This window comes from Thunnus thynnus, chromosome 5 (genome assembly GCF_963924715.1).
Source record: "Thunnus thynnus chromosome 5, fThuThy2.1, whole genome shotgun sequence".
Classification (NCBI taxonomy): Eukaryota; Metazoa; Chordata; class Actinopteri; order Scombriformes; family Scombridae; genus Thunnus; species Thunnus thynnus.
The window spans coordinates 33885853-33899690 of record NC_089521.1 but is presented as its reverse complement, the minus strand read 5'-3'; the positions used below and the strand labels follow the sequence as shown (position 1 = coordinate 33899690).

General features: G+C 39.0%; 1 protein-coding gene and 1 long non-coding RNA gene across 4 annotated transcripts in view; one reads left to right on the top strand and one right to left on the bottom strand.

The window, feature by feature from the left end:
- Positions 1-13838, bottom strand: part of cadps2 (Ca++-dependent secretion activator 2) — a 254458-nt gene that overhangs the window by 98385 nt on the left and 142235 nt on the right. For all 3 annotated transcript variants that reach the window (XM_067590867.1, XM_067590868.1, XM_067590870.1), the window contains exons 9-11: positions 10395-10461; positions 8358-8466; positions 7186-7386 (exon numbers count right to left, since the gene is read on the bottom strand). In XM_067590867.1, the coding sequence (XP_067446968.1) occupies positions 7186-7386; positions 8358-8466; positions 10395-10461 (377 nt within the window). The remainder of the gene's footprint in view (positions 1-7185; positions 7387-8357; positions 8467-10394; positions 10462-13838) is intronic.
- Positions 8418-13227, top strand: LOC137183682 (uncharacterized). The gene is made up of 2 exons (XR_010928517.1): positions 8418-8502; positions 10647-13227. It is a non-coding gene; the product is annotated as an uncharacterized lncRNA (long non-coding RNA).

Below are 13838 nucleotides of genomic sequence, written 5' to 3'. Positions count from 1 at the left end.
CTCAGCTGTTCTGCTGAGTTGGAGGGCGCCGCTGAAACACCGGGAGGTTAAGACGAAAGGACAGTTTGAAGGTCTCTCCTCAGGATCATACGCGTTGTCAAACTGACCACCTGCTTCTTCAAAAACACAACTGACAGGTGTAAACATCTCTGAAAAAACACCTTCAGGAGCGAGTCTTAACCCCCCCAACGGGCCCGCCGCCTGGACAAACCGAGGACCAAAGTCACAGTCTGTGTGATAAAAGTGGATTTTAAAGGTCAGAGGTCACAGCCAAACGTCCCCGCAGCCTCCCGATGATCTCCACTGGTTTGGACTTTGCAGGTCGTTTGGGCGATGGTCCATTTGAATCTGCAGCTGCGGCGAACAGGCAAGGAAGGAAGAGTGACAGGAAGTGATGTCAGCGCTGGTTTCTTCAACAAACTCGCACTCGTCTGTTTGTCTTTTTCTTTCCACTTCAGAGCAGAGAAAAGTCCAGAAGGTCTGCTGCTGATATCTGCTCACAAAGAACCAAACATCTCCTCAAACTACATCGAGAATGAAGAGCCGGTGTTCAGTTGGAGTTTAATCCCACAAACTTCACTGATAAACCTGAGAATTATGATAAATTAAACTGAATAATTATCCAGATAACAGTTAATCCTCAGTCTCTCTTCATCTTTTTATTTCTCTTTTCTCTTCAGTCGGTCAGTTGAATAACATTTGAATTGGCATCATTTAAACCTGCAACCATCAGTCAATTGATTAGTTGATCGATAGAAAAAGAATTGCAAACTATTTTGAGTCATTTTTAAGAAAAAAAAAGACAAAATTCTCTGATTCAATCTTCTCAAATATGAATCTTTGGGTTGTGGACTTTTGTTTGAGGAAGCATTTTATAAACCAAACAACCAATCGATTGATCGAGAAGAAAATCAACAGCTGATAACGGAGATAACCGCTGGTGTAGAGATGCTACACTTGTTTCTCCATCTTATATTCATCGTTTTACTGGTGTGTAATGAACGTGGTAGATAGTATATTAGTATTATTAGTAGTATTCTGTTCACTACACAGTTTTCTATGTAGAGCATCAGTGGTTGAAGAAGTAATCACTACCTTTAATTTTTTAAGTATCAATACACACATAATGTAAAAATACTTCATTACAAGTCCTGCATAATTAAAAGTATAGAAGTATTACCAGCTAAATTTAATTAAAGTATTAAAATAAAACTGATAGTACTACTAATAAAAATAATACTTTGCACTTCCTGTGATTTGCATAAAATATCAGAATACAATATATAAAGTAAAGTAAACTGAGCTAACATCTGAGTTACAGACAATTTTCACATAAAAGTACGTTTTTTATCCTTTACGTCAGCGTCACACATGCACAGGCAGCGATGGAAGAAATACTCAGATCCTTTAAATAAAAGTATCAACAATGTAAAAATACTTCTTTACAAGTAAAAGTCCTGCATGAAAAATCCTACTGAAGTAAAAGTACAGAAGTATTACCAGCGAAATTTACTTAAAGTATTAAAATAAAAGTACTTGTGTTGCCAAAAATGGCACATATGAGGTACATCAACAATCAGTGACTGTTATTAAACTGCAGGTTTTCAGTGTGCGTCGCAGTAAAATTATATTATGTTTGCTATGTTCCTTAAGCGTTGTTGACATGTTGTCAGTATGTTTCAGATAAATCTGGTTTCATGTACAGATTAGACGTCTTTTATTATGAAGGGAAATGTTTTGGATTATAGCAGGAAGTATAGAGATCGTCTTATTTTATGATTTTACTTCCTGTTTTTTTTACAGACTTTTCACTGAAGGATTCACATGTTCTCTGTTTTCTGCACTTTCACTGTTTTTGCTGTAAATGTGAAGAACTGAACGTACTAACATTGTGATGTTTTAGAGCTTTTCATGCATAAATCTGCTAATTCAGGCAGAAGTGTGTCTTGTTGTTTGCTGTTGAGAGTGTGTTTGCTAGCGTGTAGCATCTTTACTCATGATGTTACACACAGAGAACATTTATATAAGAGAAACCCTGTGAATACTTTGTGTCTCTTCACAACTACAGCTGCTGCTGCTGCTGCTGCTGCTGCTGCTGCTGGTTGGGAAATAAACTTGCTTAAAGACAGTCAGAGGGAGACGGTGTTGTAGCCCTACGACATGACGCACATCTCATAAAACAATAATCAACACAAAATATGTAACATCAAACTACGTACGACTGATGGAGACTGACTCCACTTCAAATATATTTAATTTGAACAACAGGTGGTTCAAAGATGATGATGATTATGTGTCACTTTGCCTTCATATTGAGTTTATCTGAACAACTAAAAAATGTTTCCTTCTTGTGAACAAAAAGCTGCTTCGATGTGAGAACGCTGTTGGATAACAGCTGGTAAACAAGAGGAAGAGTTGATCCCTGACAAAAGAAGCTGAGGATTCACATTCAGCCGAGAGCGGACAACAACAATACCGCTCAGCAGCCTGGTATGTGCGAGTCTCTGACATGACTTCCAACGTGTAAACAGCTTCATTATGTGCTCTCACACACGCCAGTCGATAAAACCTGACGCCGCCACCTCCGCCTGCTCGCTCTTTGTGCTCCGAAAACGCTTCCAGAGACACAAAGCTGAAAACAGTCCAGAGCTGGAGACAAACAAAGGGAGAGAGATGTTGTGTTTCACCTGTTCGCTCTGAGTTATTAACCTTCAAGCAGAGAAGAAGAACAGCTCGCTTGTGTTTGAAAACGCAGCTGTTTCCACGATGTCAAGACGGTAGAAGTATGATTTTATTCATCTTTAATAACTTGTCTGTGTGTGTGTGTGTGTGTGTGTGTGTGTGTGTGTGTGTGTAAGTGATCGTCAGTGTGTTCACATGTAGTCATTAGTGTTATTTAACCTCCTGTTTCATTTTTATGAAAAACGCCTGCAGGGCGAGCAGAGACGAATATGACAGGTTCATGGACACGACTGTTAATAAAGAGAGAAAGTCTTTCTGTCAAGACCATTACACACACACACACACACACACACACACACACACACACACACACACACACACACACACACACACACACGGAGCAACACTTAGCACCCAGTTAAGAGCTATTTCAGGGACACCTTCTATTTCCTCCCGCAAACAGCGTGTCAGCACCTCTCGCCATTAACGCTTCAATCTGTTCCATTAAACGCTAACGAGCGGCGGCGAGAACGGGTCTCAATTGCGCCAAATTACACAAATACCGCCGTAATCAGCTCTCAGTATGAAGCTCTTCATTTTCACAATGCTCTCGTCGGGGAGAAGGCGGTCGAGGCGAGGCGTGGAGACGCCGCCGCCACCCGCCGCCGTCCTACACACACACACACACACACAGATAATGAATGACATGATTTGAAGATGAGAAGAGAAGAAGAGAAACGACAAAGGTGTGGAAGGAGAAGTTAGTAAGAAATGAAAAGGACAAATGAAGAAAAAGAGATGAATACAAGAAAACAGGTGATAGTATGAGGAGAGAGGAAGGACTTTAAGTCACCCTGTGGTTGTTTTTGACCACCTGTCGAGAGCTTTATGTTTGTTTGAAAGCATCCCAGTTTGTTTGTATCTTGGTTCATTCTGTCGTCAGTTTCAGCTCAACAAACTGTAACGTGCCAACAAAGACAGAGAAGAAGAAGACTGCAAATATATACTAAATATGGATGTAAACAATCGATTAATTCAAATACTTTAAATATGATTTAAAATCAACTTTGCAAATGTTTTATGAGGAAGGAACAGTGATGGAAAGTAACTAAGTACATTTACTCAAGTACTGTATTTAAGTACTGTTTGAGGTACTTGTACTTTACTTGAGTATTTCCATGTGATGCTACTTTCTACATTTCAGAGGGAAATATTGTACTTTCTACTCCACTACATTTATTTGACAGCTTTAGTTACTTTTCAGATGAAGATTTGACACAATGGATAATATAACAAGCTTTTAAAATACAACACATTGTTAAAGATGAAACCAGTGGTTTCCAACCTTTTTGGCTTTTGACGTCTTACAAAAAGCAGTGTGTAGTCGGGGTCACATTTCACATGTCTATGAGTTGTTAACAGCTCCACCAAATAGTGATTTTTCCCTCTAAACTTCTCACATGCTTTCATTTCAATAAATGTTCAAATGATCCAATATTTCAGCAAAAATCAAAGATTAGAGAAAAAGTCCAAAAACTGAAAACAGATTTGTGTATCAGAACTTTGTTTTTTCTTCTTTCCTCTCCCATTAATCATCTCACCACCCCTCAGATTTATCTGCTGACCCTTTGGAGGGGCCCGACCCCTAGGTTGGGAACCACTGGACTAAACTAGCTAACTGTATATAAAGTAGTGTAAACTAGCTCCACCTCCAGCAGCTACAACAGTAACATGCTGCTCTAACACTGATGCTTCACTATTAATAATCTAATGATGTCATATATAATAATATATCAGTCAGAGGGACCAAACCACTACTTTTACTGCAATACTTTAACTACATCAAGCTCATAATACTTATGTACTTTTACTGCAATACTTTAACTACATCAAGCTCATAATACTTATGTACTTTTACTGTAGTAGGACTTTTACTTGTAATGGAGTATTTGTACGTTGCTGTATTGGTACTTTTATTTAAGTAAAGGATCTGAGTATTTCTTTTCACCGGTTGGAAGGACGTTCATTCAACATGTTTGTTAGACCTCAAGGACACACATGATGCCTTTTGGTGAGAAATACCGAGTAAACAGAAGCTTTAGTTTGTTACAAGACAACTGCAGAAGGCACCTTTAAGACGCGTTAATGGTGAGAAGAAGAAGAAGAAGTGATTACATGGAATCACTACAGGTGAGGAAAAGAAAGAAGGAGGGGAAGAATTAGAAAAAAGGGAAGCGAAAGATGATGGAAAGCAGGGATGAATGAAAAAACAGAAAAACCAAACAGGGAAAAAATGTGAAAAATGGCTGCGTGTTGTATTGAGTGTCCCTCGTCTCGTGTCTTTGTCATCTCTTCACCTTCATATCTTTCTATCATTTCCACCGTCCATCCTTCCCTTCTTCCAACGTGTGTTTTCTCTCTCACGGCAGCACGACCTCAATCTGTTAACCTGTTTCCATCTGCCCCCTGTTGTGTGTGTGTGTGTGTGTGTGTGTGTGTGTGTTTGCATGTGCGGACCTGCAACCAATCGGCACAAACGATTAAAAAAAACCCTCCTAAGTTCAGTCTGAGATCCTGCAATCTGTCTGTCTTTCTGTAATAAAAAGGAGGATTCCATTGTTTTTTAACCCAGGATGTATTAAAACACTGTAGCTGTGTCTTAAATCAAATACTTCTGTTAGTACACTGTGTACACTATGTATTACTGGCGTAGTGCGCGAATTTCTACAGGGTAGTGTCGTCTCAAATCAAACACGGCTGTTGTGCACTTACTGGAAATGACGATCGCAAATTAGCATTAGCTAGCGTTAGCATTCGCATTATAGATAGCGCTACTAAATCATTACAGACTGCTAAATTAAGCCAATAAACATACTGATGGCTTATATCTGACAACAGTATAGTGGTGCTTAGTGCTAAAAAACACATGTATAACTTACATTTGTATAGTTACAACGTACTCGGCCGCCATTTCCAGTTTGAAAAGTGGTTCCTCCCCTTCTGCTACATAGCCAAGATGGCGACCATTGAGGTTGAGAAGTGTCCATAGTTCCACACTCAACTTTTTGACTGTTTTGAGTGCACCATCCGGGTTCTCACAGTGCACTGCATTTCCCATAATTCTCAGTGTGAACGCACTTATGCACTCAAGATGTTAAGTGTAAGTACAGAAGTACGAGATTTGAGACACAGCAAGTGTGTAATGAAAAGGACAGAAGAGAACAAACTAAGAAAGATGTGAAGGAAGAAGGGAAATGAAAAGGAGGAAAAGATTAGTGTAGAAGAGATGAAACGCAAAAAAAGAAGAGAAAGAAGAAAGAAAGAAGAGAAAATGTAGGAAGTGAGGAAAGAAGGGAACAAAAAATGGAAAAAGTTAAGAAAAGTGTAAATGTTAAAATAATCTGAGGATGCTAAAGATACTCGAGGCGTTTTAACATGTTTGCTGCAGCCCTGAAGTCAAAAAAACTTCTCCAAGAATAACAACCACATAAAATTCCACCAACTGAGTGGAGTCAAGACTACTTATATGCAAAAACATCAGCAGAAATGGTCATTATGAGACACGGTTATGTCTGATCTGTCAGTGTGTAATGTGTTTGGCTCGTAGTGATGAACCTACAGAGAATCATCAGAGACTCTGCAGCTCCTCTCGGCTTTACGGAGCTTTATAGTGAGTTTCAGCTCATTGTTTATCTGTCCGGCTGCAACTTTACTGTTCTGGTTCACTCTCAGCGTCTCATAGCGTCGTTTTCAGAGAGAAAAATCTGTAAAGAGCCGCTGAACACTACCTGCTCAGCACCAAACAGACACAGTTAGCTGTAGACTAGCTGGTGAACATAGTGGAGCATTTAGCAGCTAAAGAGCCAGATATTTCCCTCAGGAGTTGGTAGAGAGTAAAAACAGAGCTAAAAGAGAGTGAATATTGGACTTACATTCACCAAGTGGACAGAAACACGACTCCACATGAATGATAATGTTGCTCCGTAACTGCTGGATGTGGAAATAAGCTGTTTGCTAACAAGTTCAACACGTTCAACATGTGTCAGTGTTCTGTTCACTACTTGTTTCTGATGAAAACTAGTGGACTAAACATCAGTTAATGTTGGTTCAACAGCTACTCAAATTATGTCGTTGCCTCGGAAACTATTGGTAGCGTAGCTCCGTTAAGTAATACGTCATTGTGTTGTGTGTTTGAGTAGCGAGCGGGAAAGAGCGAGCGACAGAGAAGTGATGGTGGATGCGAGCAGAGCAGAGGAAAAGGTTAGTAGTAAGTTGTCAGTCTGGCAGTAAATGTACAGTACAGACTACAGTGTTTCAGTTAATAAATGCTAAAAAGTCACGTTTGTTGTTTCCCCAAATGCTGGAAAAGTGAAGGAGGTTAGCTCCCAAGTTAGCAACAATGTGTTAGCATAACCTGAAGACACAAAACAGAGAAATAGAGAACGGAGAAATGTGTACAACGAGCAGTGAGGGTTTGTGCTCTCAGTGAGAATCAGAACCTACTGATGGGAGATGCTGGTTTCTGGTTTCCTCCTCTGCAGTTTGTGGTTTTGTTCTGCAGCGGTGGGACCGGTTTGTAGGACTGTCCGGTGGCTCGGTACATGGCCTGGACCCACAACACCCGGTCCTGCTCGTCATCACAGGCAAACATCACCAGGTCGCCCTCCTTCACCGCGTTAAAAAACACCCGACCGCCCTGCAGGCCTGAGGAAGAGGAGGAGGAGGAGGAGGAGGAGGAAGGTAAGTAAAAGGCTTTGTAACAAACCCCATTTCATAGACAGACATTTCATTAAATTGTATTGCTGATGATTTATATGTATGCAGCGATTAGTCGATTAATCGATTAGTTGACAACTATTAAATTCAATCACCAGCTATTTTGATAATCGATTTATCGTTTTGAGCAATTTTTTAAAGAAAAAAAATGTCAAAATTCTGATTCCAGCTTCTTAAATGTGAATATTTTCTGGTTTCTTTATGACAGTAAACTGAATATTTTTGTGTTGTGGACAAAACAAAATATTTGAGGACGTCGTCTTGGACTTTAAGAAACACTGATCGACATTTTTCATCATTTTCTGACATAAATATCGAGTCAAAATACGTTTCTGATCTGAATATAAACCCAGCAGGGACCAAAGATCTTCAGGAAGTTATCAACTAGTAGCATCTTGAGTTAGAAACAAACAGGGTGAAGCTGCTTTTAGCTACGATGCTGCACACAGATGGGATCAACATCCTGATGACCTTTGACCTTTGATTGGTTGGTGTCTCTACTGCATTTACTGTAACTGTATTTCTACAGTAGTCTATTATTTATCCTGTATTTATGTCTCTGGTCTTAACATTTTAGTTTCCATTAGAAACATGTCTATTCTTTTAATTAGCATTGTAATATTTCAGTGTTGTTGTTCTGTTTTAATGCATTATGTAAAGAACTTTGAATTTCTCTTGTGTATGAAATGTGATAAACAAATAAACTTGCATTTAGTTTCATCCATTGAGGCTTAAAAGTTCCCAAATTCATCATGAAGTATCACAGCCAGCGTCGTGTCACAAAAGGTCATGATTCCCAAACAGCTTTAACAGATTGATCATTTAAATATTTTGGCTCTGTAATAATCTCCGTTTCCAGTAGTGTGAGTTGGGATGAGTCTGTTCATATGTGAGCCCACCTGGCTGGGGGTCGCAGTAGTCCACCGTGTAGCCCTCCAGCTGCATCAGCTCCTGAGGTTCAGCCTTCTTCTCTCTGTAGCTGCACATGGCGAACGTGTACTGACTCACCTGCAGGACCGAGACACACGGATGAAACTCACACAGGTGCTTTTTTTTATTATTATTCTTATTTCCAGTTCTCTTTTTTCCCCCAAAATTTCCAGTTTAAGTAGAAAGCACAGTTTCATGATGTGTCCAGTGTGTCTTAAACCAGCAGTCAGGTGTCCACATGAACAGTGAAAGAGGTTTTCCTCGCTGTAATCATTCCTCCTGTTCATACTGGATATTAAAAGATCCTTCAAATGTGTTTTCAATGGAAGTGATGGAGGATAAAATCCACAGTGTGTCCACACAGTCATTTAAAAGTCTGTGTGAAGCTTCTATTCAGCTTCATCAGTCTGAGTTAGTCATATCAAGTGGATATCTGACACATTTACAGTCTTTTTAGCATCAAATTCCCTCTTTGTGTTTCCTCGGACAGTGTTTCCCTGTTGAGCTGCAGGTGGAAGTATAGTAACAAAAAGAGGGACTTTGGCACTAAAAAGACTGTAACGTTGAAAGATATCTACTTGATTTGACTCATTTGGACGCTGAAGCTTCATATTAGCTTCAGATAAACTTTTAAATACATTTTTGCACAGAAGGAGGACTGTGGATTTTGTCCCCCATCACTTCCATTGTAAGGTCATTATGAAGGGATCTTCTAATGGTCAGTATGAACAGGAGGAATGATTACAGCAAGAAAAACAGCTTTAATGTTCATTTGGGCTCCTGACTGTTGGTTTAAGACACACTTGAAGATTGTGAACCCGTCCTTTAAATGTTATCTGGTGAAAAAAGAAGAAAATCCTTCCTGTACTACAAAGATCCTGACTGGTCAGAAAGTAAACAACAGCAGAAGTGAAAAGAGAACAATTAACTTTGCTTCAGCAGGACTCAGGTGATCAGATAAGATGGAAAAACCTTCAGAGCAGCTGATGTGAGATGATTTTCTTGCTGCCTTTCAGGGTAAAAGGCCTCAAAATCCAAAAAAAGTAAATCAGAGTGTTTTTCATATTTCATATTTTCACATGCTGGAGTCTGATCTGTTCTACTGTGGATCAACGGTTTCAGTCAATCAGTTTTACTTTTAAAGATCTGGTGTTATGGCCCTTTTTGACTCATTTTTTTATAAATACTGAGTTATTTTAAACATATCTGTGACTAGCTCTAGTTGTCTAGATTTCTCTAAATCCATCTTTCCTTACAGCTCAGATTCTTCTCTGTCCTCCAGCAGCCTGTTTCTGAAGATATTTGCATAAATCTGCATTATTAATGAGCGCCTCCTCTGATTGGCCTGATGTGTGGCCCCCACCTTCACCCCCAGCCAATCAGAATAGGACCTAATGAATGCAGGAGCATGTTTACCTGCAGTAATGTCTGCAGCTGGAGATGTAAGACAGTTTATAGCGTCTATGAAGCAGAGTCTGATCCTGAATGAAGGAAGAAGCTGCTGCTGCACAGCTGAGACTCAACAGGATGTTTCAACAGTGAGATCGTCTTTAAGTTTCCTCACAGAGTCAAAGTCATTTTTTCAAACGTAGCCGGAGGTTGCTAGCTTAGCTTTAGCACAGATATATTATATTCAGTAGTAAATCCTTCAGCGTGTTCAGTCTCGTCCAGCAGACAGTCGGCTGCACACACACAACCACTCAGTGATAACGGAGGGACGACTGTCTCTAAATATGAATTTCAGACATTCCTGACATAAAGTTTCATCCTCTAGAAGGCTGTAAAGAGTTTTTAGCTGCTGAACAAGCAGCAACACTTCCATCGTTCTGCTTTACTCGTCATCCTGCTGCAAACTGCAACTACAGGAAGTTAAACACTCAGCGTAGCACTGGACGGCTCACGCTAAAGCTCATTTCTCTTGTTTTCCAGCGTACCACCCTTTAACCTTCTCCAGCCTTCAAATGAATCACAGATCAATACACGTCATCAGATTTTTTGTTTCTTACCTGAACGAGAACAAAATATCTTTTTTTCCAGCGTTTCCAGACTCTCTGTCCCAGAGCGTAAAGATACCTGGAACACAACAACATAACAATCAGCTTCTAACAAACATCCTTCTGATCACTTATGAGAACAGTTTAGTTGTTAAGAGCACAGAAACATCACATCTAAATGTGCTTCATGTGATGTTTCTGTTCAGTATTTTCTTCCTATTAATGTGTCATTTGTGTGCTGATATATTTATTTCACTTCTTCAGAGTCGTCGGTTTTCTGGCTCAACTTCACCGACTTCCATTGTTCATGAAGAAGTCAACTTTATTTATGAAGTTACTCAAAGAGCCCTTCAGCTCACCTCAACCTTTACCTCAAATATAATTTACACACTTTAATCACTAAACCATGACATCAAGTTGCCTGCTCACATATCTGTTAGAGTTTCAACGATCAGTCAATCAATCAATCAGTAAATCAGTAAATCAGTAAAAAAGTGTTTATTAATCATTTATTAACATTTAAACCGTTTATCAAGTAAGAACAGCAGACAGATTTGCTGCTGTTTCTGTTTTATGTCTCAGAAAACTGAGGATTTGTTTGATGTGTTGTTTGTTTGTTGACATCCTTCACTATTTACTGACATATTAGACTAGACTGTTGTTGCAGCCATGAAGGTGATAATTTAACACTTCTGATCCGAGTTACTTTACCTAAAAGAACAAAGATTACAAATGAGGACACAGATCACTCATTTGAGGGATTTTTTTTTTACTCCTGACAGTTCTTTAGATTTTATGTTTAAATTTTATTTTCTTTAAAGTTTATCAACATTTTCAGGCAGCAGTGTAGACCAGCGATTCTCAACTGGTGGGTCATGACCCACTTTTGGGTCGCGGACCCGTTCTGGGTGGGTCACAGACAGCTGGTCAAAAATAAATAAATAATATTTAACGCACATCTGATGTGTTGGACTTGTCTTTTATTTTGAAAAAAAAAACAACCATTTTTTTTGACAGGCATGCGCGCCGTAGCCATGGTAACCATCATTTGATTGATGTTCGGAGGGAAAGATGACGAAGCGCAAATACGACCCGGAGTATTTAAAACGTGGATTTTCCTACACTGAGGATAAAAAGGGACAGAACCTCCAGTGTGTGATGTGTAGTGAAGTTCTTCCATTTAAACTGAAGCAACATTTAGAAACAACAAAAAAAAGGCAGTATAAAATTAAAAAAAAAGATAGTATAAAATAATTTAAAAAGGTAGAATTTTTTTGTGCATGTAAAGTTTTAAGGTGCTTGTCTGTTCATGAGTCTTATTTTGTGGTTTTATTTATTCTGTGCGGTTTTAATATTTATTTTAGTGTACATGCAGTCGTCATGGTCCTCCTCAGTTTCTTAATAATGTGCTCTGAAATGCACTTTGTTCATGTAAATATATGTATTTATGTTAAAAAAAAAAAAAAGATGACGTGTTTTCGAAGGATATTTTTGAAAAATAAATTAAAGTGGGTCGTGACATAATGAAGGTGGGAAACGTGGGTCGCAGGGTGAGACCAGTTGAACCCCTGATGTAGACGTCATAATGTTAATATATGTGATTTAATCTTCAAGGATCAGATTCTGTTGCTGTTCGGATCAATCTTAAAGCTTCAGTATATCACACCACATCATGTCATTACTCCACTAGCTGAGAACAATAAAACAACATGTTCATTTTATCTTCGTCTTGTGTGAAACTAAGAGGAGAAAGTAATGAGTCTTGAGCTGAAAGAGGCTGTGACACAGACAGCAGCTCATTGAGGAAGTCTAGAGGAAAATGGAAGAATGACCGGCGTGGCCTCTCAATCAATGGCTGCTCCCCGGGCCTCCTGAAGCGTGGGACACAGGCAAGTGCAAGTGAGGAAAATCAATCGATGGCAAGACCTTTTTTCCTTCAGCCCTGCCGCCCGCCCTTAAAGAAAAGGCCTCCAGTCAAGGCTGCTGCCCGTCTGGACGGAGAATCTGGGCCATTCTGCACAACTCCGGGTTAACATGTGGCACCGCTCGCCAGCCACTTGTGAAAATTATTTGTCTGTCTGTCCTCCTCCTCCTCCTCCTCCTCCTCCTCCTGCAGGGTTTATAACTTCCATTCAGCCGCGTGACGCCTCGGTGACGGGCCGCCGCCGCTGCCGAGTTCACTGCAGGCATTTAACAGTCCTCACTGCAAAAAAACATCCATCTTTAACTGGTCATTTAGCCGGATACTCAGACTTTAAGAGTAATGATACAAACTTTAGATTCTCTTATTTCTAGAAGTTTCTAGAAATCAGTGTGAGAATCTAAAAATGAGCACCAGAGTAAAGAAACACTGACACTTTGATGATTTGTATTTGATATTTTTATCAAATACAAGTGAAATAATCTCACCGCATTGGCTGATTAAAGATTTTGGTGATTGTTTACAAGAAAAATTGTTTTAAGATGAAGTAATAAAAAGAGTAAATGAGCTGTAAGAAAGAAGATTCTGTTTTCACAAAAAACCCCTCTAGACTCAAAATACACTAGAATAAAAAGATCTTTTTTTTTATAGCAATTGCAGAAATATATGTAAATCTAAGGAAAAATATGTGTAGATTTACTAAATTTAAGATCTTTTTAAATTGTCTTGAAATGATTTTCACCAGATTTTATGTTTTGCATCAAACACTCTTCTATGAGATGAAGTAATTTCACCACATTGGCTCATTTCATCACTTATACAATAATAACACAAATCATTTTGGACCTTATAATAAAGTAAAAGACTTGAAGACAGTAAATTCCACTTAAGGGTTAAAATTTTCAGTTTTGCACCACAGAATTTTTTTAAATTGTCTAGATTATTTAACTTGAAATTAACATTTTTTATGTTCCAACCCATAAAAATGTAATTTAGTATCTTACAAAATGAAATATTGTAGCTTTGGCAGGTAATTTTTGCTTTTTTTAAGGCAATAAAAAGAGTAATTTCCACTGAGAGAAGAGAGAACACAAACACAACGTCATTGTAATGTCTGCTAGATTTATATAAATGCAGTTTTTCAGGGTTTATTTTTTCGTTGCGAGCGTATTAATAGAACATGTTAGAACTTGTTTTCATACCCATAAAAGAGTCGACTGCAGGCTGCATGTGATCACTTTAAGATCAAGAATTCACCTTTAAAACCTCTGAGCTCAAACAGGATGAACAATCAACGTCTCCTCCAGAAGAACAGAAGCATTTAGTGACCACAACAGGAAAAATACGAGAAGCGCTCCCAGTTTGACACAAACAGATCCAGTTCCCCCTCAGAGACCTTTCAGGTGATTTAAAAAGAAGCTCACCGTGTTCGCCTGCTGCTCGCTGTAGACAGGTGACACACGTAAAACATTTCTTCACCTGCGTCTCAACCCGTCAACAAATAGAAGAAAACATTAAATCAAAATGTGTTTGAA